Raw genomic sequence first — 26,421 nt, forward strand, 5'->3', positions numbered from 1 at the left:
CAGGTACTTTTATGAGAATACTAAACCTGTGCAAAATCTAAAATGATGTTCAATAAATTGATGCACCGGTACGTTCACAACAAACTGGACAAACATCACACATAAAAGTATTGCATTGCGGCATTTATATAGCGCTTACTACCCCTAAGTGGGGCGCTGAAGTACTTGCCTTCAGGAGCAGCACACTACACACATGGGAAGTGTTTCCATGTTGTGCGTGATGACCACCGAGGTGCAGTTCTTGTGTTACGGGATGCAGCGCGCAGCAGTGGAGTGGATGATGAAGTGTGAGAGACAAATGTGCAGTTTTATGGTTTTCAGTATGCTGGTAACTTTGAACTGCTTTGCGGGGCTCTTATGGTATGTCATATGATGTAGCCTGCTTAGCTGGTTACCTCACTGGGTTGTCCAATCTGAGATTTTGTGTTTAATTGTGTTCCTGAACTGGCATGGTTGGAGCGGGAAATAAGTGGACAGTACCTTAACTGAGATCATCTTCCAAGAACAATGTAGAAATTGTCAATTTGGCCAACATGTAATAAAGGTTAGCTTTGTCTGGTATAAATCAGGAAAGTCCTGCTTGCTTACTAAGTTCAGAAACATAATAAGTAACTCAACTCTTACCTGGCTGCACATGCGTAGCCTGTATGAAGAATTTCAAGGCTCTCTCATAATTCTTCTCATTCTCTAAAGCGTGGCCAACATTATTCCACAGTTTGGCATTGTTTTTATTTACCTGAAGGTACAAATGGCAGCGGTGAAAACGTTTATTAAATGATTTAGAGGTGGTTACAGTGGTATGCATATAAAATGATAATATAAGCAACGTTCTTTTATACATCAGGAAAGCTGCTGGATACAAATGTTACCAGTTTATTTTCACTTATGTACAATGATCATTGAAAGAACACTTGGTTCAAAATACATACTTTCAAAAGTGGAGGGCTGCGAGCACATTCAATATCTGCAAAAGATCCAATTTAGCCTGTATTAGCTTCGGGTCAACCGCCTATATTTACACAGATTAGATTCCACTAGAAGAGCTCTCTGGTTTAGCGCTCTAATGGCGCCAGGATGTTGGGTGACGCTTTCTTTGGATTCCTCTACCACATATCCATGTGTGCAGAACGGACTGGAGTTCAACCCTCTTCCCCAGACCTCCTGGAGGAACTGATAACGGGGTCTTTAGTAATTACTGAGAAGAGTTTGTAATATTTCAGATTACGGAATGTCAGGGAACAACATGCAGAAAGCAGTGTTTCGTATCAATTCCCTCAAGTTTGTCACAGTAATTTCACCTGCATTCTAAGCTGCTTGCTCACGAAGCGAAACACTTGAACTCATGCAGTTCCCAAGGGACTGTAATCTGATTCGGCTAGTATCTCATTATCAGGTAAATCGAGAGTAACAAGACACCCTGAATGAGGCCTCGGGTTTTTAATTCTGCATGATTTGCATCAAAGAGTGCAGATCCTAAGGCTATACAGATTGCAACCTATCTCTAGATATATAGACAAAAGCATTGCTTCAAACTATTTTCATCAGTTACCCTTATAGTCATGCTGATGTGTAAAACGTCAACTATTCCACTTGCATGATACTGAAAACAAGCATTGGCATAGTCTATAGGTCCCGCCTTCGGGACCTTATAAGTGTTTAGCCATGCAACGGTTGATGTTGTAGAACCAAGGATATTGTGCTGCATAACTAAATATTTATAAGGGCCCAAAGGCGAGACCTATTGGCTATGTTTTTCAATAGTGAAGGCAGTAATCCTTGTTATTGGCAGGGTGAATGTGCACACTTAACAGCATTTGCTGCTGCTTTTGGGTCAGTCCAGACCTGGTTGCATCTTTTTGTTATTATGGTGGGGAGAAGGGTTTACATTACTTATCAGGTGACATTTGTGTCAGAGGGTGGCGCTCTGTGTCACATGACACCAAGTACTATACTGTGACCTATCCGTAGCTGCTTCCAGTTGTGCGCTTCATGCGAACTGTAACACCGTGAATCCTGACTTGTTAATCCTAAATACTTGAGCTGCTGTCGCGCTTCATTTCTTTCAACTTTCCCTTTAGATTTATTTATTTCTGAATGGTGAAAATTTCTATGACGTACAGATAAGCCAGGAAGAACCACCACGGAGGCTGCAGTTACTAGCAGTACATGATCGCTATAGTTGGAAACAAAATCTATAGGGGCAGAAAAACTTATTTGGATATAATGACCCGCCACCCATGTATACTGTTTATTCTCGCTTCAGATTGGGGGTTCTGCCAATGGACCAGCACTCCAGGCTGTGACAAGGTGTTGTTGCCACATCTGGTCAGTGCCAGATTGACACCAGAACAATAGAAATATCTGCCCATGAGGTATTTCTTACATCAGCTAATTAAATACTATAAAGCACTATAGCACGGCCACTAGAATTAAGTGGCAGCGAAGAATAGGGTTGACATAAATATGCAGCAAGGAAAATCGAATATGTAAAATAATGTGGCACAATATGTAGCAGTAATATTTCAGTTTTTTTACAGTTTAACAACTACTAATAGTGTATGAGCAAAGCCGCACCTCATTAGTACCAGTTTAACACCTGAATGCAGCAATCGTCAACTGAAAGCTGACCAGTTAACCCTTGCAGAGGGTTTGCCACTTCGCCGAACCACATACGACCCCTTTTGTTTAGAAAGTGTCTACACTTGTCTATGAATACCCTTGTCTACACTAAGTGCTACAAAGTGTGAAGGGTACAATGGGAACGGTACACAACACAGAAGGCGTACGTAATGAAGGTAAGAGCCGTGGGTTAGAGGGAGCCAAATCTTGCAAACCTTTAATGCAGTTTCGAGCTTAGCAACAGTTTCTGAAAGGAAGATTCTAGAGTCCTCACTGTGAGTAATGCCGATCGCGGACTTCGGAGACACGATCAGTGTTTATTTATTCAACGGTAGCTGCCTTTCATTCAAAAGACTGATCGTGACGGATTGTGCATAGTTTGTACATTACAGTACGTGTCAAGTGTGTGTGTGGTGTGTACACTAAAGTACGTGTCAAGTGTGTACGTGGTGTGCACACTACAGAATGTGTCAACAGTGCGCCTATGACTAACGATGTTGTTGACACGTAGTTGTGGAACAGCTGCAGTCTTGCATTTAAAACAGAATTATTGTATTTTTTGGTGGTCGGTGCCAGTCCTCACATGCCTGACATCATCAGATTGCTACCGATCACAGCTGTGAGAAAATGAGGTGCCCTCCCTTGTTTACCTAACAGCACTGCGCCTGCTCCTGTAGCATACGACATAACGCCAAGAGGAGTAAAGAGGAGCTAGACATCCAGGGGAGTTTTAGTACGCTGAGAAAGCGTGGGGCCGGGGACAGAGGAGAGGTACACATAGCAATAGGTGTGTGGCTCTGGAGGTGTACAGAGTCGGAGGCTGCAAGTGAGTGTTACAAAGCGCGGATGGTGCGCGTCGCAGCACTGCCCTCTGTGGGGTCTGCATGTGAAACAGCTGGGAGACACGATCAGTGTTTATTTATTCAACGGTAGCTGCCTTTCATTCAGAAGACTGAGCATGACGGATTGTGCATAGTTAGTACATTACAGTACGTGTGAAGTGTGCCTCTCGGGTTTAAACAAGCATTGTCATACAAATAGAACATGGTGACCAGTACGGGGTTGTTTACTCTCCCCCACGCCTCAGTGACACACTCAGGAGTGACACCCTCAGTAATGACACATCCAGTAATGACACACCCAGTAATGACACACCCAGTAATGACACACCCGGCAGTGACACATCCATGAGTGATCACCTCAGGAGAGACACAGAGGACTGACAAACTTAGGAGTGACACACTCTGGAGTGTAAGTACATGGGCCCCTGTCCCTGCAGGCTGGACTCATTAAGATGTGGCCTAACAGTTAGAGCGTACAACCTCAAAGCTGGGTAACCAGGTTCGAGTCTCTGCGGCTCAACCTCTTGTGATTCTGGGCAAATCACTTTATCTCCCCACGCCTAACAAAACATGGATGTGCCCATCTGGAACAGCTGGTGCTCGTGTAAAGCGCCATGATACCTCCGGGTCGAGTTAGAGCTATATAAAACTGCAAGACAAAAAACACGGCTCTGCGGATCTTACACACCCTCACACATGCACTCACTGTCACGTGCCTCAGAGGTACTCTTGTGGGGGATGCCCTCTCTCCCCTCCATAAGTGCCCCTCGCTCCCAGAAGATTCACGCACTTCCTGCTGGTTGGCAAAGAGTGAGACACAAGCTCTCACGTGACAAGGTCGGGGTATGGCGCCCACCAAGCGCATCTCGGTTTAAACAAGCATCGGCATACAAATAGAACACGGTGACCAGTACGGGTTGTTTGCTCTCCCCCACGCCCCAGTGACACCCCCAGTAATGACACACCCAGTAATGATACATCCAGGAGTGATAACCTCAGGAGAGACACACAGGACTGACAAACTTAAGAGTGACATGCCCAGGAGTGACACACTCTGGAGTGTAAGTACAGGGGCCCCTGTCCCTGCAGGCTAGACTCATTAAGATGTGGCCTAACGGTTAGAGCATATGACCTCGAAGCTGGGTAACCAAGTTCGAGTCTCTGCAGCTCAACCTCTTGTGATTCTGGGCAAATCACTTCATCTCCCCGCGCCTAACAAAACATGGATGTGCCCGTCTGGAACAGCTGGTGCTCCTGTAAAGCGCCCCGATACCTCCAGGTTGAATTCGAGCTACATAAAACTGCGAGACAAAAAAACATGGCTCTGTGGATCTTACACGCCCGGAAATTGCTTGTTCTGTCTCCACGCAAGGAAGCTAGAGATGTTTAGGAACGACTGCTGTGGCACAAAATGCCATGAAGGTGCTTGTGTGTGACATAGAAGGACTCCCTGCAGATAAATCACGGATTACAGTGACATAGCGCGTGACAGTAAGAAAATAACAAGCGCTCGCCATGACGTTTTCGTCGCCTATTTCTGCCGTCCCACTTGGACGGCCTCGCCTGCTAAAAGGTTTCTTGTCTTTATGGGGCCATGTGTTTGGCCCCATAAAGAAGATAAGAAACCTTTTACGCCAGCAGGAAGTCAGATGAGCCAGTCCAACTGGGACGGCTCTAAAAGAGAAAAGTGTACGTCACTGGAAGCTCTTTTCCAATGGCTGGCCAGCGTTTAGCATAAACGGTGACGCCAGCCAATGGAAAAGAGGGGTGGGGCTTAAACCCCGCTAGTGAAAGCTACCCAAAAACATAAAATCTCGCCAGCGAGACTGCGCATGTCTGCGCAGCCTACGCTAGCCGAAACCTGAAAGACAAGCTAAATGCCGCCACCTTACATCATTTGCTGGCACTGGGGTTGGGAAAGCAGATTCTCTTGTGTAAGGAAACAAAAAAAATTGTGCGAGGCCTGCCCTATTATCTTTTCCTGATTATCCTTCAGATGGGCTGATGACAGTCAGATGCAGAAACCTCACACTAGGTTTTTTTTGTAAACTCTTTTTGTTGGTTTTCATTTTAAACAAAAACAGTGCACCACCATTTCACATGTAGCAACTACGAGTTAATCGGAGTAGTCTTTTACGTTTGTTATCAGGGCGTTTCAATTGTAAAAGAAGCGGTGAGGTCAAATCAAATCAGGTGTTTGTTCAGCGCGACTACTCACCCGTAAGGGTCTCAAGGCGCTGGGGGTGTGGGGGGTCTGTGTTTGGGGGGTCTGGGAGTGTCGAAGAGCCAGGTTTTGAGGTTTCTTGCGAAGATGGGGAGCGATGTTATCTGTCTGGGGTGGAGCGGAAGGTTGTTCCAGGCTCTGGCCGCGAGGAAGGAGAATGAGCGGCCTCCCGATATGGTCTTTCTGGTGCGGGGGACCACTGCGTAGGAGAGCTGGGCTGATCTTAGGGTCCTTTGGGGTGCGTGGAATTTGATTTGGCTGTTCAGGTATGCTGGTCCGGTGTCGTGGAGGGCCTTGTGGGTTAGCATCTTGAAGGTGACTCTACGGAGGAAACGACACAAAATACCAATGCGCTTTGTTTCCCTAGCCCACCTGCTGGCCAAACGCTGTATAGCCATGCATTGGCGGGACTCCTTCGGGTCCTCCACTTGCGGCATGGGTGGGGGCGGTTCTTAAATGGGCGGCAGCTGAGGAGGAGGCAATCCGCGAGGAATAAGCAAAAGGTATCCGCAAAGTCCCAATCTCCCTAGAATGGGCGCTTCTATTGCACCAATTCAGACAAGTGGAGAAGTGTGGCTCAGGGGTTAGAGGCGGCAGACCCGGAAGCTGAGATCGGTCCTGGACCAGGGTTCAATTCCCCGCCTCGGCGGGTCTTGGGCTAAAAATTCAACGGACTCGATAATTCTTGTCCCGGTGCCTCCTCGACTCACGGGTTCACACTCTGCGACTCTGGGCAATAGCTTGCTTAATCTCCACAACGGCCCCTCGCGGCGGGATGCCTGACTTTCACCTTGTGGATACCCTGCTATCTCACAGGGGAATACCAGGACGGGTTCCCTAAGCAAGCGCCGGGAAACCCACAGCGGGTAGCTGTGCGCTATATAAGCTCAACTACATTTACATTTACAATCCCAGACCCCGGAGGTCCCGGTCACCGACATACATACCCCCGACACCGTACAGCCTCACACTGTACAGGCCCCCGAGGCAGGGGATCCCCCTCCACGACTTTCCGCGCCACTCCTAGACCCGCCGGGTCCGTCCTCGCCCGTCTGCCACACTCAACGGCCCCCCACATCAGCCCGCGCACCCGCTCCCTCCTAGGTGAATAGTAGCTGCACTATCGAGTAGGCAATAACGGACCCACACTATACGCCTGGCCCAAACACTAAAAACCCCATGGCACATCCCAGTTTAGTTCTCCCCCCAGTTTTTCTTACTGGCAAAGACCTGCTACAACACAGACAACATCCACACTGAATAAGATGTAAACGTACTCTCTATATTGATGATGGTCTACTCTGCTACTTATGTATCACAGTCATCTATACGAAACATGATGTATGTACGCTTAAATTATCAAATGCCAATAAAAAGAATTTTCCCCAAAAAAAATCTTGAAGGGGACTCTAGCTTCGATGGGGATCCAGTGTAGTGTTCCCAGGTGCTGGGAGATGTGGCAGTGTCTTGGCAGGTTGTGGACCAGTCTTGCGGAGGCGTTTTGGATGTTCTGTAGGTTGCGGGTGAGGTTTTTGTTTATTTCGGCATAGAGTGCATTGCCGTGGTCGAGCCTGCTGGTGACCAGGGCGTGAGCGACGGTCTTTCTGTGTTCGAGGGGGATCCATTTGAAGGTCCTACGTAGGAGGCGGAGGGTGTGGAAGCAGGAGGACGAGACGGAGTTGATCTGGCGGTCCATTTTGAGCTCTGAGTCCCTGATGAATCCCAGGTTGCGTGCGTGGTCCGAGGGGGTAGGCGGGCTTCCGAGGGAGGGGGGCCACCAGGAGTCATTCCAGGCGTCTGGATTTGGGCCCATGATGAGTACTTCCGTTTTGTTGGTGCTTAGTTGTAGGCAGCTGTTTGTCATCCATTTGGCGACGGCTTCCATGCCTTCTCGAAAGTTGTGTCTGGCGGTGTTGGGTTCGTTGGATAGCGAGAGGATGAGTTTGGTGTCGTCTGCGTATGACACAATGTTGAGTCCGTAGGTTCTGACGATGGGGCGAGCGGAGCCATGTACATGTTGAAGAGCATAGGGCTGAGGGAGGAGCCTTGGGGGACTCTGCAGGTGGTAGGTGTAGGGTCTGAGAGTAAAGGGGTGTCTGACCCACTGCGTTCTGCCGGAAAGGAAGGAGCAGATCCAGTCGAGGGCCTTGTCTTGGATCCCTGCGTCGTGGAGTCTGCATATTAGGGTGCGGTGAGAGACTGTGTTGAACGCCGCTGAGAGGTTGAGGCTGGATCTCCTCCTCATTCTCCTTCTGTTTCCAAGTGTCCAAGCTCGACCCCAGCCTACCATCGTCCCCACCTATCCCACTCTGTCCATCTTGTGTTGGCACAATCCAAGCTGTGGTCTGCCAGTCCAGATTGTGGTGCATTCACCACTGTCCCCACACATTCTGAAATTTCCTTGGGCAGCCCCTCACCTGATAAACAACTATCAGACTACATGCAGTGCATCACGAGGTCTCCGACTGGCTTTTGTGTGGTGACTAAGGCTTCTCCATTTACTGGCTATGTCCCTTTTTTTAGGCAGAAATCATGGGCGCAGAATACAAGTTGCCTTCTGGGGAGGGTCTACGGCCCCAGGTCTACGTCGGTCACGAACTGTGGCGTGGAAAGGATGTCAGCCTCCAGAACCCCCCCAGCTCTGCAACTATCATCCTCCAGTATGTCTGCATGTGTGGACAGGACCACAGAATATGTATAAAGGTAGCCACATCCTTTCCACAAAGTAGACAGCTGGGGGTTTGTGCACTTTCTATTGTGAACAATCGTGATCTAGTATAATATACCCTGTGAAGGACCTTAAGCTGTATCAGCATTAAGCTTGCTTTTATTGCTACCTCCAAGTCAGTGTCCTCCATGGGGCCCTAGTCTGTTTTCCACTTAGTTCTTAGCGGACTATTGTTGCGAAGGTATGAGATATGTTAATGAAATCATTTTTGAGGGCATTTCATTCCAGAGTGTCCTACTTTCCATGGGGCTGCTGTCCTCCATTGTGTCCCACAGTATTTCCTCTGCTTCCAGGGCATAGTGAATTTGAATATATCGGAAGATTTGTGTGTCATGCTGGTCGTACTCTGCCTGTAGGTCCCAGCGCCGAGATCCCGCTCAAGTCCCAATGGGTCATCTTTGACATCCCTTAGAGGTATTTTGAAAAGCGCGAAATTCGGCGAGCGCGCCCTTAGGGCCCGGCCCCCTGGACCCACACCACACCCCCATAGTCAGGCCAAGAAGCCCGATTGACTACCGGCCGGGATAATCTCTTCCGGGTCAGACAGTGACGTATTTCCGGCCGGAGCCGGCAGCAGAGGGGTGGAGCCGGGGGGAGGGGGGGGGGCTATTTAGGCCCAGGGTCCACACTTGCACATCCTCTTTTCTCCGCACCAGGCCCCAGGATCGTTTTGGGGTTCATCAATCTCCCGCCCACCCGTCCCTGAGATTAGTGGTTTGGGGCGGCGGAAAAGAGGCCACAGAACATTTCTGTGCAGGGTTAATGGGAGGCCTTCTTGCATACTGCCGAGGCCAGCACTGAGGGGAGAGACGGTAAGCTCTCCGCAGGGAGAATGTGGACACCGGCTGGGGAGACAAGGGCGCCAGGTCACACGTGCCACCTTGGCAGCCTGGTGGTAGAGGGGTGGGCCCCAGAAATGGCGGACAAGGACCGAGGGCTGGGACTCACCGCTCAAGGACGCAGGTGGGTTGCGCCTTGCGTGGTTTTCAATTAGGAGATGCAAGCCAGAGGGCCCCTCGGTGCTGGAGCAAGTAAATATTGCATAACCGGTGGTTATGATCAGTGATAACAATTGTAGATATTAAAAAGTGTAAATATTAAAGTTATAAATGTGAATGTTTATAAATGCATCTTGTCATGTTTATGAATGTTGATTGTTATTAAACATGGCCGTTTTTACCCACACTCATGGTTGGCAAGTTTTGATTGTGGGATTGCAGGAGGTTGGGGTGGGGGTCTTCTTGGGGGTCCGGGCTCTATAGTGTGTCCTTAATCCACAGCGTGGTCATCGGGGAGAGTTTTTCTCTCCAATCTACATAGGCAACAGCTTTGTCCCAGGCATCCAGGGTACTTTTTGTGGGGCCAAGCAATTGCGAACGGAATCTTTTGCAATATATGTAGTGCACATGGAACTTATCCTCTATGACTGACCCCTCGAGTTGCATCGCCGGGTCAGACCTGGGCGCGAAGCACCGCTCATTAACGAGTAGACTTGGGAGGCCCAGTAGAATACCCTAAGATCTGGGAGTGAGATGCCACCATTATATATGCTTATCTGCAGGGTTCAGAGGGCAAAGCGCAGGTGGCCACCATCCCAGACTAGGGTACGAAGCGTACTGTCGATTTTATTTAAATTCTTCGGGTATCGGCCACGGGGTGTTTTGTAGCACAGACCGGCGCGGACAAATCCCCTATTCACTAAATATGTATCAACGTAAGATCCGCGGGTCTACTAAAGCCAAACTGAGAACTAATGACACAAAGCCAGCATATTCAAACAGAGGGAGTCCTTAAGAAAAGGACGAAGGCTGCTTGATCTGTGATGTGCCACTCAAGATTAGAACAGTACTTGTCCAGCCTTGATCTAATACTTGGTCTAGGATGTGTACATGTTTGTTCTGTGGAGTGATTCCTTGTTTTTTTTGTGTTGTTCCCCTTTATGTTTTTCTGTAGCACTGCTTTGGAGAGTATTTAAGTCTTTGGTTCCTCCATGGCATTAGCTTTTCCTTCTCGCTGTTTTTTATAGAGCGTTGCCTCATGCGCTGAGTCGTTACCAGGAGTGAAGGACGTATCCCAGACTGATTGCGGGTAAGGAGGCCATATGTTGACCTCGTCATGACAAGTGTTTATTAACATACAGTTGTTCTAAGTGACTGAGTACTCTGACCCAAGCCAGCTTATGATATTCATGTTCTCTCCTGTTTACATTTTTCCAACAGGTGATTATTGTGTACCCCTACAGTTCCGCCTATCTGTGGATAAGCAGGTATACCTGTAGGTTGTATCGTTCCATCTATGTTTTGGTTCTTATGTGTTTTGTGACTTTGCACTTTACTCACACTATTTGCAGTAGTATTATTATATGGTGCTGATGAAAGCCACAATCATATTGTCTAGATCTTAGTTGGCTGAAACATGTAGACCGTGTTTGTCATTGACGTGCTCGGAAAACTTCCGTGGACACGTTCTTTCTTGATTTTTATGTCTTGACACCTTTAGATACTGAATAAACATATTTTTCTATAGGTAGTCAATTTTAAACTTTTTGTAAACACACACTGCACTTTATTTTCACCACACTGTAGGCAGCTTTTTTGATTGCTAGGAGATCTAATCATCCGTTTTATATCTAAAAACATCCGTGAGCTCCTCCTTTTTATAATAGCAAAGGAGTTGTAGCTCCTTAACTGCACTAGGTGCGGTTAAATGGAGGTCCCAGATGATGAAGCATGCCACTTCGGTGGGTGATGGGACTTTGTCCTTAAGGACTCCCTCTGTTTGAATATGCTGGCTTTGTGTCATTAGTTCTCAGTTTGGCTTTAGTAGACCCGCGGATCTTACGTTGATACATGTTTTGTAGCACATACAGGAATTTTATTTGGGAAGAGTGATTATCTGAAAAAGGGATGCTCTTTACATGATCGAGAAAGGCAATTGCCACTAGTGGCCAAAGTTCTGCAGAAAGGTTTGACAGACTGCTTCCATGTTCCCTTTGAAAATAAACACAGTTTAAAAGAATGTAATTACAATTCCAAGTAAGGAAAACCCTCTCTGGTAGTCCCCATCTGAGGTAGGATAAGTATCTTTGGTATAGTACCGATTTAACCCAGTTGATTTTGTATCCCACGCACTTTTCAAAATTTCAAAAACACTGAAAGGACCGCTGGGTTTGAAACAACCTCACCAATTGAACATGGGTCCACCAAGTATCGGCCTCCTCTCCTGATGGAGAAGAGTCCTGGTGCTTTGGCTGAGGGTACGTCTTGTCCGGACTGGCACTCCTCCCGCTGAGGGTGCCTGTTTGGTGCTTTGGTCTAGTTCCCTGTGAGGGTTTTGCTGTCCTTCCTTTCATCATTTGTGTGCAGGGCTCCACTGTCCCAGGGCCCTCCGATCCCTGCTTCTGTGTTTTGGGGTTCCAGGTCGGAGGCACTGCCTCTCTCAATGCACCTTCCCTGAGTCATGTTAAGGGGTCCTCTCAGTCGGCACTGACATGAGGTGGTTCAGTACCCTATTTCAGTCGAGCAGTCTGGTACCATGGAAGTGGGGGGGGAGGGGTTCCATGTCGTCTTTTGGGTCTGGTGGGGGCACACCCTAGATTCATACGTTCTTTGTTACAGTTTCTTAAAATTATGCCAATATCTAGAATAAAAAGGGTATGAGGAATATTATATTCTTCGTTCTCAAGCTGTAGGTGTAATGGCAGGACACCAAGTGTACAGACTTCAATATTGGTTATTTCACTAATCCTAATCGGTGATATAATACACAGGCCCATGTGGGTAGCAGGATGAGGGAAGGAGAGTAGGAAGATGCTGATGGCAAGTTGGCAATGGCGCCTGCACTGAAATGAGGCTTTATGTGAAAGGCAATGTGTTGTTTCTGACATGACAGTGGTACAGTACTTAGCTTGGCAATGTGCATTCTGGCCCGATGAAATGCTGTACAAACCACAGGTATGTGCATGGTTGCAAAGCAATGGTACTCTACATAGCAGATAAATGTGGAACGCTGGCAGGGTAAATGTACTTTGCATACCAGGGAAATATTTATTCTGGCACTGGAATGTTGCTTTGCATATTGAGCAATATGTATGCTGGCAAAACATTATTGTTTTGCATACTTGCACAAACTGGAGATTGTCACAGAAGTGTTGATTGACATACAGTGTTAATGTTCAATCTACCATGGAAGGTTTTTGTTTTTCATACTGGAGTAGCGTCGACATCAGCATCATGGCAGAATCTGCAATCTAGAGGGAAATGACTAACATGTGCCCTGTCACAAGCACCAGCACAGGTAGAAGCACTCGTGATCAGACCGCACAGGGTGCATTTTTAGAAGCTTTCTGGTACAGCTGAAAAGTGCCCGATAGACTGGCCTGTTCAGATGCTTACATCAGAACTTTAACGGTGAAGGGCAACACACTGGCACAGAATTTAAAATGGATGTTATTCTTCTTTGTATAGGATTCTGTATGCTAGGTGAGGAATTACGTTTTGGTGAAACATTGTATTGTGCTTGGCACAAATGATTGCCTATTTCACAATCAAGATATCTGGATCATCACACAATTTCTTTATGAAAAATACATGCTTATATACTTTGCAGAGATATCTCTCCTGGGCACTGCGACAGACTTTCAAGCACTGCATCATTCCATTAGGTTTCCTGCAAACTATATTTAAATCTTACGTCTTTTTGCCCAATATGAAGGGATCAGGCCCGGGCACCTGGTGCAATGTGGGAATGGTTTGAAAAGACTTGATGGGGCTGATGTTGTTCCCAGTTCGACCCTGGTGTGCATCTGTGAATCTAAAACAACTATATTCAAAAATGGAGTTACAAGTAATGCAAATTGTAATGCGAGTCTGTAGCGCCCTAACACATTACAAACGACTGCCACCACACCAGTACTTTTCCATTCTCTGCAAGAACATGATTAACACCAATGTTCAAACACTCAGGGGGAGGGTCCCTAAACGCACCTGTGGACCAGATAAGCCATATGACTACAAGAACACAGGGCTTAAGTAAAGACAAAAATGGTCATTAAAGATAGACATTGCCTAAAAGGTTGTAGTAATAGCAATTGTGACTGCCATTGGTATTTAAAACTATATTCACTGTTCCTTTTCTTCTGAAGTGAAATTAAATCAGGCTGGAGAGACCTTCAATGATTGATCTGTTAATCCACAATAATGCATGCCAAATTGAGAGGAAAAAGAACTATGTACCTTCAGAGCAGACATAAATAGAGTGTATTCTGACTCCCAGTCCCAATTCCTGAGCATAGATTTTAAAGAGTGGGTTAACAGCACCAACGTCAAGCAGACCCAAGACAACTTCCGAATCCTGCTGTAAGAAAACAATGGGAAGTAAAATCAATAAATCAGCAAGTGACTTAGAACGTACTGTAAACGTCAGCGACCACATTCCGTGGCAACTGCCGTATAAACTATACAAATCGGATGCCCAAACACACATAACAAGGCTACAAAATAATTTTTTAACGGGAACCTCGACTTAACACAGGAATAAAAAGACAAGAAAAATAAAAATAGATCTAGTGACTGTTTCAATACAGTGAGATTGGGAGACCTGCGGCAAACCCGGTGCCTAAAATGCCACAACTGTTTGCACAAAACGTCAAGATACACATAAGAGTTAATAGGCACCACTTTTATTAATCGAAACTCTGCAAGAAAGCGAGCGGCCGCCAATGAGTTTCGAACAGGCGGCCATGCTCGTGGCCACAAGCAATGTTCTGTTCACGGAAAACGCAGTACTCGTCAGTTACACGTCTTCACAGGAGGCAAGCTTGAACCGATGCCATGATGCAATGTTCTTGCGGTTACCAAGGCAGAGCTCTGGCGCACGGTCATGCCCAGGAGCTCGGTCACGCCCAGGAGCTCGGGTATTTACTCTCATCACAGTACACCATCCAGGCACCTGCAGGGTACCATGGTCAAGATGGCCGACATGTGAGGAGCTCCGGCTGGGAGCTCCCTGGCTAGGGATTTCCTTTCCGGCTCTAACCTCCTGTGTTCTACCCCCTCCTTGAACCTTCGGACTCACCTGAGGCTATATTGACGGCGGCCCTTCAACTCTCCAATTCCCATGATTTTGGTTTGTGATCTTATGATGGACTGTGAATTTTGCCGCTGCCCGGTGGAGCTGTTTTATCAGCTATAGAGGAGATTAGGCTCTGGTTCACTCCCTCTGCCATCACCTACCCCGCCGGATATTGGACATGGTGTCCCCTCGTCTCTCCACTGTGTCTCCTTTCCTCCCGCGCCCTCCGACGAATCCATCCCCTGAAATACTTTCCCCCTGCCGGGCTGCCTGAACTGATCTGCTTTCCCTACCCCTTTTTACCTTCCTCCCTCTTCCTTCTTTGCCCCTTAGGACGTGTGTCTTGGTTATGCTTTGCTCTAGTAACTCATGTTCTTGTGTAACAATGTCTGTTTTACCTGTTGAATGAATGAATGAATAAGCTTTATTTCGATATAAGTATATCTTAAAAGCACATACAATTATAAAAAAGTAACAATCATAAAATCACAAAATTTAAGAATAAAATAGTAACATCACCAGAGTTCCTAGGCAAATAAAATTTAAAGACATTACATATAGCATAATAAATAGGACAATTGCATTTATAAAAGATAACAAAGGACAGAATGACAGAATAATTAATCCGCATTACGTTTGGGCTGCGAGGGCTTTAGATCTTAAAAGCCAGGCCCACCTTAGGAACTTAGAGAGTGCGCAAACATACAAAGATCTGGTATCAGATTTGAAGATGCGCAAAGCTATAGTGTAATCTCTTGTCCCAAGTTCTCTGCACAAAGGTTTAAGCCAGTATGTCCTTGGGTTTTTATACTTCGGACATGCAAATAAAATGTGTGCGATTGATTCAGGCCTATTCTCACAAAAAGGACAAAAAGGTGATGTTTGTAAGGGAGGTTTCCAGCGTGCGGTTAGTGCGCGCACTGGAAGCGTGCCAACCCTGAATTTAAAATAAAGTGCGCGATCAAAAGGTTTTTGAATAATATCAAGGTAAGGCTCATAACGCACTTCATCCTTGAGCCTTAAGAACTCGATGGTGCATCTAGCACCATGAGAGCTTGAGATCCTCTTCGCAGTGACCCATCTCCAATATATTAGCTTGAGTTCAGATTTAGGAGGAGAAGTTCTATTCACCCAAGCATCTTTTAGGCCAAGATCGAGCAGTAAAGTCTTGACATCCTTTAACCATTTAATTTTGTGCCAACAAGGCATGGAAAGAATTTCGGACAGGCCCTCGGCATACTTCGCTAACTCCGGAGTACGCCATAGCCGCGCCCATAGGAGAAGGGGGCGAACTCTTGCCATATCTCTCAAAGCCTGGCACCCTAAATCCATTAATAAGGGTACAACAGGTGTGCTCTGGGGTAAGGCCATTAGTTCCTTTAAGAAGCTCGAGTCGGATTTGGCAAGCTCCTCAATATTATACATGCCCCATAATTCAGCTCCATAAAGTGCTGAACTTACACCTCTAGCTTTGTATATCTCTAGGGCGGGTGCTATTGGTCTCGAAGAGGAAATTCGATGCTCTCTGAGGAGGGCACCAGTAACTCGCTTATGATTTAGGAGCATCTTGTGTATGTGTGTTGACCATTGCATAGTATCGGAAAGGCGAATGCCCAGATAGTCAAATTCTGTTACCCTGTCCAAATTGACTGTGTTTAATACGGGGGGCGACCTAACTTTTTTGGAGGGTTCAAAATTAGGTTTTTAGTTTTGGTGGAATTAATTATGAGCCCTCTGTTTTTGCAGAAGGTTTGAAAGCTGTCTAGTAGAGCTTGGAGACCCATGGGTGATTTAGATAGTAGGAGAGTATCATCAGCAAACAGGAGAGTTGGAATACGTTTGCCCGCCAGGGATGGTGCATCGGAAGGAACTTGCAATAAATGCTCCACTACGCCGTTCACATAGAGTGAAAAAAAGAGTAGGGGCAAGAACACATCCCTGGCGGACACCCCTGTTCACTGGAATTCTCTCCGTTTTTTGACCCTGGGGACCCCAGCGTACCTGAGCGAAGTTTCCCTCATGCAGTTTGACTAGAAGGGCCAGTAAGTAGGATGGAATCTTCATACTGGCAAGGACGTTCCAAAGAGTAGAACGGGGGACTAGGTCAAAGGCTGTTTTAAGATCTATAAAGGCGAGGTAAAGGCTACCCTTTCCAAGAAAAACAACCTTCCAGTAGATAAGGAGCAGTCTAAAAACCTGCTCTATAGTACCTGTCCCGATTCTGAAGCCCGCCTGGTAATCTGAGAGGATATTGTTGTCATTTATCAAGGATATTATCCTTTCCAAGATCACCTTCCCAACAACCTTCTGGGTTGAGTCTAACAGGCTAATAGGGCGGTAATTAGCAGGGTCGTCCCTGCCACCCTTTTTAAAAATCGGGACTACCTCGGCCCCCTTCCAGGATTCCGGGACCGAGGCGCCAGTGATAATGGCATTGAGTAAAGTAGTGAGAAGCTTCCCCCATCTAACTGGATCTAGTCTAAGTATATCCCCAGGGATACCGTCAGGTCCTGCTGCCTTCTGGGGGACAATGGATTTGATGGCATTAACCACTTGCCCTTCGCAAAAGGGATTAATAAACGCTTGACCCTGGGACGGGAGAACCTCCAAGCAGGGAAGCTCCCCCTCACTCTCAGGTCGAAAAGAATAGAGCTTGGAGAAGTGTTCAAACCAAGCCGCACAGTGAATGTTACAAGTAATAAGATCTTGAACGGGTCTATTCTTGGTCCTAATTGTGCTCCAGAAGAGACCAGAATCCCGCTTAAGGGAGGCCTCCCTAAGTGTCTGCCAATACGAGTCTTCCCAGGCCTTTTTGGCGTCAGACACACAGAGCCTATACTCTCTCCTAGCCAGCTGGATCTCGGACGTAGCTCTTCTTTTGATGGCCCCGATTAGGGCAGATTTCTTCCGCCTGCAATCTTGTGTATACCAACCACCTGATGGATTCTGCTTGGCTCCCCCAGTTACTTGTCTACCTGTACAATTTGCTAAGAATAGAGTCCCCAATTCTTTAATGAGGCCTTGGAAAAGAGTGGAAACCTTGGCATAATCGGTCTCATAGGAATGAAGGGAAGCTAACTCTTCTTGTGCTATACATAAGATGGATCCAATCGACTGGACTTTCTTCGCGTCAAGCATCACTTTGCGCCATTTAAGGCGTCTCTCACAATTTGAGGGACATACTTCAAGAGTTGACATAAAAGAACCGGCTGGCGGGATCGTGGGACCAGTCAGTCCCTCCCAAAACGGATAAATACTTAAAGATAGCTGGTTGTGGTCGCTATCAGCAGCCGAGATTACTTCCATGTCTTGGACGGATGGCCACAATTTGAGATCTAGGAGAATGTAATCTATCCTCGAAGAATGGTCTATCCTGTTATAGGTATGAGCACCATGTGAGTCCGATCGAGTTCTGCCATTAGCCGCCCTTAGACCAAACTCTAGGGTCATGGAGTTCATAAGCATAACTGGCTTTGACCATCTACTAATGGGAGGCAATGATAATAAGGGAATGCCTCTTTTTAGCGTCGCACTCCAAAAGCTCAGGGGAATCTAAAACTGAGAGGGGCTCAAAGGAGCAATTGAAATCTCCTGCTACCAGAATTTGAGATGCATGATTACACTTACGCAATTCACATTCAAGGGATATGAGGGTTGATGGCAGGGCTCCCCTGCTTGAGCCTCTAGCATAAACATTGAATAGAACAAGAGACTTGCTTCCCTGAGCTCCCTTGATGGTGATCCTAAGTATGTCAGGAGAAATATGGCAAGCCTGCCCGACAGTGCATCCCAAGGAAATGCTAACCCAGATAAGGGTATATAATTGGCTCCTATAACTGTTGGTAATTTTGTTAACGTGTAACTCGCTGATCCTCATGTAAAGCGCTCTGATACCTCCGGGTCTAGCCAGCGCTATTTAAAACTCTGCAACTAAATAAATAAATCAATCCACTGTAAACCAGTGTTTTAAATGGGCCGGTACTACCCGGTATGGAGTACACGCACTCCTTGCATTTGAAAAGAGGGGGGGGGGGGGGGTATCCTGCACTTTTTGGCACGGCTGCAACACATTTGATGGGAGATTACCGGTACTTCTCAGGAGCAATTCGGTGCACTGGACAGACACTACTGCCAGGACTTGTGTATTTACATAAAGACAGTCTTCACCTGGGCAGCGTGTAAACTGATCAAACATGGCCGCGCTGCCGGATTACGCAACACTGCAGGATACGCGTCGAGACACGTCCCTCTGTAGGCCATGCTGACAATCTGAATGGCTGGTGCGCTTTCGTTAATCTCCACATTATGTAAACCAAAGCGCTCTGCGTTTCCGATACTAAACAGACGAGGCTAATTATTTTGTTAAAAGTGCATTAAGGTCTAATTAGCGGTGGCATTCCAGTGCCAAATGAGCAGCGAACGACCAATTGCGCAATGGACTATTTGTTTAATATACGTTCATTAAGAAACACGACTCATTGACAAGGTTCGGGCCTGCTGGCTCTCGGGAGCAGGCTGTGGCCGCGTTGCCTCTGCCAGGACAATAAATCAAGGGTACGCAGGGAAACGCGCGCCCTGGAGCGCAGAGAAGCACTCTGCTGATTTAATGCGGCGCTGCAGATGTGTGTGGACTCGGCCGCTGGCCACCAGGTTTTAGATGCACAGGACTAACTCCAGTTGGCTGGAGGACGGTTACTTACACACAATGAAGCAAACAGCAAAAGGCCAAGGTGCGTTTGACGAACTCAACGGCTTTAATGACGCGCTTTAGGACTGGGATCGGCCGCGTTAAGGAATTTATGGAAAAACCGAGTCTGTAGCCAGCTGGACTCGGCCCCCAGGCTCCTTTCCCTCCTGAGATCCGGCTGCCTTCCTGAGCCTTGTAAAGTACAAGTTAATACCTTGGCAAGCTCCAGTGATGGTAAAGGGCAGAGGGGATCGGATATGCTCATCCTCCCATTAATGAAAGGAAATGAGGGTTCCCTCGTCCTCGCGTGTTGTACACTGAACAAGTACAGACTGGAAGAGACCAGCACTTAAAGCGACACAACATCAACCTGGTTGAATAAGCATGGCCCCGACTCCCCCGCCCTCGCCCCCTCACGTCATCACGCATAGGCCTTCCGGGAGGTGCCTCTGCAGGCCAAACATAACGCGTGAAATGAAGACAACACAATGCTCTGTACCGGTACGAATGTGCAACGTAACAGTCCATAATCAAAAGGTCATTTGTTTCTTGTAAGCTGTAAAAGAATACGCACCTGTTGCTGGACAGCCTCCTCCAGCCGTGCGCAACCAAAATGCAGAAGCCCATGCTAGGCACGTACAGCACCCGCTCTGCGACGACGAAACCAACCGGGAAAAACAGGTTCGACGCGGGGATGAACGGCAGCGCTATAAGGGAGAGGGCCTGGAAAGAAAACAAAAAAACACAGCACGTCAAACGCAAGCACCTCGCCACAGTTTACTTTCCAATGCTACTAACAGCACAGTCCACGAGCATTAAAATCACATTACTTACCTTTAGTTTGAGCCGCGATTCACAAAAACACCGAAGTGAAACTGAATAGAGCCTACACTGGGGTTTCCAACGTAGATCCAGAAGGGTCGTTTGGAGGTCTTTGGGATAAACACCGACTACGTGAACAATTCCCCTTCCATTACTGTATATAAATGTATCATACGTGGTTACCCTAAAGCCTGGCAGGGCAGTAGCCCTCCTGAAGCTATGCTGGACACCACTTAGTTGTGGTGAATGGAATGATAGAATTCCATACGTTTCTTTGCATTTCTCTACTTTTTCCCTAGCCCCTGTTTTTTATCCGTTCCCTCCTCTCCTCCATCCCCTGGTTCCTGGATGGTTCTTCCCGTCCCATGTTCCCTATGCAGCCCCGTGTTCTCGGATCTTCAGCTTCACAATGGCCCCTGGCCCCTCTGCTCTTCTCCTGGCACAGGTCATCAGTTTCCTCATATTCCCTACATATTTCCTCTGTTCCGCTTATCTGCTCCAGATCTCTAATGTATCCCTAAGGGGTTTCCACCACTCTTCTCCACTGTTGGTGCAAATCATTCAAGCTCTTCAAACTCCTCTCTCCTCTGTTGAATCTGTTCTAGTTTCTGCACTCCGTCGCCTACTTCTAACTACTTACCAGAGCACTGCATGTTTCCTTCCTTCCACTCATTGTCGTGGCTCTGTTGCGTTTGTCTGGATCTGGTCTTTCGCATATGCCCCGGATGGACCACTGCCACTCATTCATTCATTCTCATTTTACATTCCCTCTACCTCTCGTATACAGCTCTCCCCCCCAACCCAGTGTGCCTGCTCCTTTTCTCTAATCCGAAGGTCCCTGCTCTGTTCCTTGAACCCTTTCTGATTTATATCCGCCCCCAATGATTGCTGCTGCAGGGCCCTACATTTTATTGAATTACCTGCTAGAACTCTTGTTCTCTCTTACCGTTCGTGTAACGTTCAAAGAAGTTTAAGGTGTGTGTGTTTACTTCCAGGGGACTATGTCCCTCTGGTAGCACAGCTCTCTTGATGACTTCTAACCAGGTCTTGCTTCTCAGTACAATGCATGTCAGAGCCACGGGCAGCGCAGAGGACGTACGACCAGAGCAGCAACAGAAGCGATCACGCCGCGGCCAGATGCATTGCCGCGGAGCTGCCAGGCCGGTCTCCGAGCATCAGGGGCCTCACTGTCCCCATGAACCTCCGGTGGCCAGTTACAGACGCAATGCAGGGCCCTGCAACATGCAAAGATGCGCAAACGGAATTTCATTTCACTCAAGCCGGGTCTGGTGGCTTATGCGTCCTCTGCTCGACCTCATGGTCACAGGGTGAAATCCTGGCGGGACCACTCAGCCTTTCATCCTTCTGAGGTCGATGAAATTAGTACCATCGAGTTGGGTAATAATAAACATAGTATTCAGCGCCAATATGCCCACGTGTGCTTTACAAATACAGGTTATGTCATTCATTTTAGCAGTCATTCATCTCAGTCTATCAGAAGCACTCACTCATCTTAGTCTATCAGAAGCACTCACTCATCTTAGTGTATCAGAAGCACTCACTCATCTTAGTGTATCAGAAGCACTCACTCATCTTAGTCTATCTGAACTCCCCATTACGCCAACGCTCAAGTGTGTCACTATCAAGTAGTGCAAGAGTGGGGATCCGCTTCCGGTGCTACATTGCCAGTGACCTAGAAAGCGAGGGAATCTATAGGTATTCAAAAGCCTCGATACAACATTTGCAGTCTGTTGAGCCGGGCCTGGCACCATCATATGGAAAACTGTGGTGAGGCGGCTCAACTCATTGTGCATGCACTCCTTACGGCATGCGCAGGGGTCTAACTCCTTCCTGGACACAGACACAGCAGCTATTGACCTTGACCACTCCAGGTACACCAGTCCAACGCATAAGCTCCTCTTGTTGGGCCTGTGACATCAAGTCGCACCAGCACAGCCCGTGCTACCTCTCAGATCGACATTATGCTACTTCTAGTCCACAACATGCGTTCTCCCTTGAATGCCGTGGGATGCTCATGCATTTGAAGGCCTTTGCTTAACTCCGCAAAATCAGTATCCTTTGCACGGATACATTTTCGCGGCTGCCACGATGACTACTCTGTTCTTCCTCAGTCCTGTTTGCCAGGATGCACACAATTTTAAGAGACAAATACTCAGTGGGTGGGGATGGAAATACAGCGGTTATATTCATGCCCCCCTTGGATACTGCGGGGCAGCAAAGCAGAAGTGTGACTATACCCCACTGCCACAAAATGGCTTCTGCTGGGGTGATGTGACATTGGTTAGAGGTTAAAATGTACTATATAATCTCAGCCTATTTAGCGAAAGAGTACACCCAGCCAATCAAATCCTTGGTGTTTTCAAGTAGTGCTTAGCTGCAAACCTGTTGTCCAATCATTACTCGTGGTGATACTCTCACATCTCAGCAAATACACCCAGGGAAATAAGCTGACATCATGACTACTAAATAAGAAGCATAATTCAACCCAACAAACACAACTCTGTAACCCCAACAGTGAAGCTCAAACTATCTAAAATTGCAAGAGGGAGGGAAATTTATGAAAGAATGCTCACACTTTTGCAGTGGTTATGGGTCTGGGCCAAAGTGCAGGTGAAAAAGTCAAGGACTCCTGACCTTATATAAAAGCTTCCATTGCAATCTGGCCCAACTATATATTTTTTTTAAAAAAAAGAAGCAATCTGGCCCAACTATGATGATACCGATTTCATATTCTTGCTTCCAGCAAAGCCCCACCTCCTGCTAGCTTCGGGTGATACTCCCCCCTCATCCTCCAGCCACACAGGCCAATCAATGAGTCAGTTGGGGGTGGGTGCCATGACCAGACACTAGCCTAGTAAGGGTACAATGACTCAATGGAGCTAAATGTTCTCTTTCGTCTCGTTAAAGGGAAGTGATGAAGACAAGAATGAGCGATATTGAATATGCTACTTACCAGTATGCATCTGTTCTTGGCATGTAGGGCTGCTGACATTCATATCTGTGCATAGATCGCCGCCTAGTGTTGGGTCCGGATGTTTGCACGTTGTTGTCCTGGAAGAGTCTTCGAAGTATCCTTGGATAGGTGACTCCTCCCCTGGACTACAGTGCGCATGGGCATCCTCTCCATCCTCAGATTGTTTTTCGCCATTGTGGCAGTGATGGAGTAGATACAGAAAGTGATGACCATGCTTGCAGTAATTCTGAGAGCTGCAGCTGCGACAGGCGCCGGGGAGGAGGGAGGGCGATATGAATGTCAGCAGCCCTACATGCCAAGAACAGATGCATACTGGTAAGTAGCATATTCAGTTCGAGGCATGTGGGCTGCTGAATTCATATCTGTGCATAGAATACATAGCAGTGCCCTCTATTAGCGGCGGCTACCCGTGCCAGCTGCAGCGGTCTGAAAAAGTGTTTTGAGAACAGCCTGTCCTACAGCTGCCTGCTGTTTTGACTGCACATCTACGCAATAGTGTTTTGTAAATGTGTGTGTAGTGGACCATGTGGCTGCTCTGCATATATCATGCAGGGGAATATTTCCTAGGAAGGCCATGGAAGCCCCCAACTTACGTGTTGAGTGGGCTCGTGGTGGAATAGTTAATGTGCGTTTTGCCTTTTGATAACAGATTTGAATACACTTAACTATCCATCTGGCTATCCCTGCTTTGGAGATGGCGTTACCTTTGTGGTGTGGGGCAAAGGCAACGAACAGTTGTTTTGTCTTCCTGAATGGTTTAGTCCTGTCGATGTAGTACATGAGGGCCCTCCGTACATCTAGTGTATGTAGTGCCCTTTCTGCAACAGTTTGTGGGTTTTGGAAGAAAACGGGCAGTTCAATAGTCTGGTTCATGTGGAACTGCGATATTACCTTGGGCATGAACTTGGGGTTGGTACGTAGTACGACCCTGTTAGCGTGAACCTGAATGAATGGCTCTTGAACGGTTAGTGCCTGGAGTTCACTAACTCTTCTGAGGGAAGTGATCGCCACTAGGAAGGCCACTTTCCAGGTAAGGAATTGAATCTCGCATGAGTGTAGAGGTTCAAAGGGTGGACCCATCAGGCGTGTGAGGACCAAGTTGAGGTTCCACATTGGAGCCGGTGGGTGACTAGGTGGAATGACTCGTTTGAGCCCTTCCAAGAATGCTTTGATGGCAGGCACTCTGAATAGAGAGAGGTGCTGCCTGGTTTGCAGATAGGCTGATATTGCGGTCAAATGGACACGTATAGAGGTGTACGCCAGATTGCATCTATATAGGTGTAAGAGATAACAGATGATGTTTTGGATGGATGCGTCCAGCGGGTTGATGTCATTATTACCGCAATAAATGACAAACCTTTTCCATTTGGCTGCATAGCAAGCTCTGGTAGTGGGTCTCCTGGTCTCCTTGATGATGTCCATACAGTCAGGTGGCAGGTTGAGATAGCCAAACTCTAGGACTTCAGGAGCCAGATCGCCAGATTCAGCTGTTGCGGATCTGGGTGCTGAACCTCTCCATGGTTCTGCGTCAAATGCGCGGGTTTGATCCGCAGCCTTTGATGCGGCACCACGGAAAGTTCGAGGAAGGTGGTGTACCACGGCTGGCGTGCCCACGTGGGAGCAACTAGGACGAGTGTCAGGGAGTGTTGTCGGAGTTTGCGGGCCACTAGCGGTATCAATGGCGCTGGGGGAAAAGCGTACGCAAATCTGCCGGACCAGTTCATCCATATCGCATTGCCCTGCGACTGCGGATGTGGGAATCTGGCGGCGAAGCTTGGGCATTTTGCGTTTTCGCTTGTCGCGAATAGGTCTATCTCCGGATGACCCCACTGCTGAAAGTACGGTTGGAGTACTGATGGGTGTAACTCCCACTCGTGCATTTGGTGGCTGTGTCTGCTGAGCAGATCCGCCATCTGGTTGTCCTTGCCAGGGAGGTGTTCCGCCATGAGGAACATGTTCCTTTGAATGGCCCACTTCCACATGCTCTGAGCCAGATGAGACAACTGTGGAGAGTGTGTGCCTCCCTGTTTCTGTATGTAGTACATTGCGGTCATGTTGTCCGTCCGGATCAACACGACCTTGTTGCATAGATGTACTTTGAATGCCTTCATGGCTAGGAAGATTGCCATCAATTCCAGAAGGTTGATGTGCAACTTCTTTTGTTGTGTTGTCCATAGTCCTTGCACTGTGTAGTGGAGTACATGAGCTCCCCATCCCTGGAGAGACGCGTCCGCTGTCAGTACTATTTGTGGGACAGGCTCTTGGAACGGTCGGCCCTTGCAAAGGTTTTGTGGATTCCACCAATGCAGAGAGTTGTATGCCCGACCGCTCACCAACACTAGGTCCTTTAACTGTCCTTGAGCCTGATTCCACTGACGTGCTAGGCACTCCTGAAGTGGGCGCATATGTAATCTCGCGTGCGGGACTATGAAGATGCAGGAGGCCATCATGCCTATCAACTGCATGAACACTCGCGCTGGAAGTGAGTGATTGGGTTTGAATTTGGAGATCAGCAGTTGTATGCTGTCGATCCTCACTAAATTTGGCTGAGCTGTGGCCGCCAGAGTGTCTATAGTCGCACCTAGGTACTGTTGTACGTGTGCGGGCTGGAGATGGGACTTTGGATAATTCAGTGAGAATCCCAGACTGTGAAGAAGGTGAATGGTGCGGGACATGTGGCTTGCACATTGCTGGGCTGACTTCGCTTGAACGAGCCAGTCGTCTAGGTAGGGGTAGACGTGTATATGCTGCCTCCGTAGATGTGCTGCCACCGTAGCTAGGCACTTCGTGAAAACCCTGGGCGCTGTTGTCACGCCGAAGGGAAGGACTTTGAACTGATAGTGCTGCCCCTGAACAGTGAACCTGAGGTATTTTTTGTGTGAGGGGTGGATGGGTATGTGAAAGTACGCATCCTTGAGGTCCAGTGTGGCTAGGAAGTCTCCCTGCTTGAGAAGCGGAAGGACTTGCTGTAGAGTGAGCATATGAAAGTGCTCTGAAAGAATGTACTGGTTCAGGGGTCTCAGGTCCAATATAGGTCTGAGCGACCCGTCCTTTTTTGGAATTAAGAAGTAGAGGGAGTACACTCCCGCACCCTGCTCGTGGATGGGTACGACCTCTATAGCGCCTTTTAGAAGCATACTTTGCACTTCTTGCTGTAAGAGCGTTAAGTGCTCTGAGGACATAGGACGGCTTCTTGGTGGTATTGTGGGTGGAGTGGAGGTTAACTCCAGACAGTAACCGTATTTTATAATATCTTTGACCCACCTGTCCGTGGTGATGGAATTCCACGTGGACAGGAACCTTTGTAGCCTTCCCCCGACAGGTGTTATGTGGTCGGGAGGAAGGGAGAGGGCGTCACTGCTTGTTCTTGGGGGAGGACCTGGTGTTGCCGTAGCCGCGTCCTCTGCCCTTTGTGCTGGAGCCACGATATCC

General features: G+C 47.7%; 1 protein-coding gene across 2 annotated transcripts in view; it reads right to left on the bottom strand.

Moving 5' to 3' along the window:
* TMTC3 (transmembrane O-mannosyltransferase targeting cadherins 3) overlaps positions 1-26,421 on the bottom strand; it is a 368,984-nt gene that overhangs the window by 162,556 nt on the left and 180,007 nt on the right. Inside the window, exons 8-10 of one of the 2 annotated variants that reach the window (XM_085653910.1) lie at positions 19,747-19,895; positions 13,648-13,765; positions 625-736 (exon numbers count right to left, since the gene is read on the bottom strand). In XM_085653910.1, the coding sequence (XP_085510036.1) occupies positions 625-736; positions 13,648-13,765; positions 19,747-19,895 (379 nt within the window). Of the gene's footprint in view, positions 1-624; positions 737-13,647; positions 13,769-19,746; positions 19,896-26,421 lie in introns of both variants that reach the window. The other variant, XM_085653909.1, reaches the window with a different exon arrangement.

Source organism: Triturus cristatus, chromosome 4_1 (assembly GCF_964204655.1).
Source record: "Triturus cristatus chromosome 4_1, aTriCri1.1, whole genome shotgun sequence".
Lineage (NCBI taxonomy): Eukaryota > Metazoa > Chordata > Amphibia > Caudata > Salamandridae > Triturus > Triturus cristatus.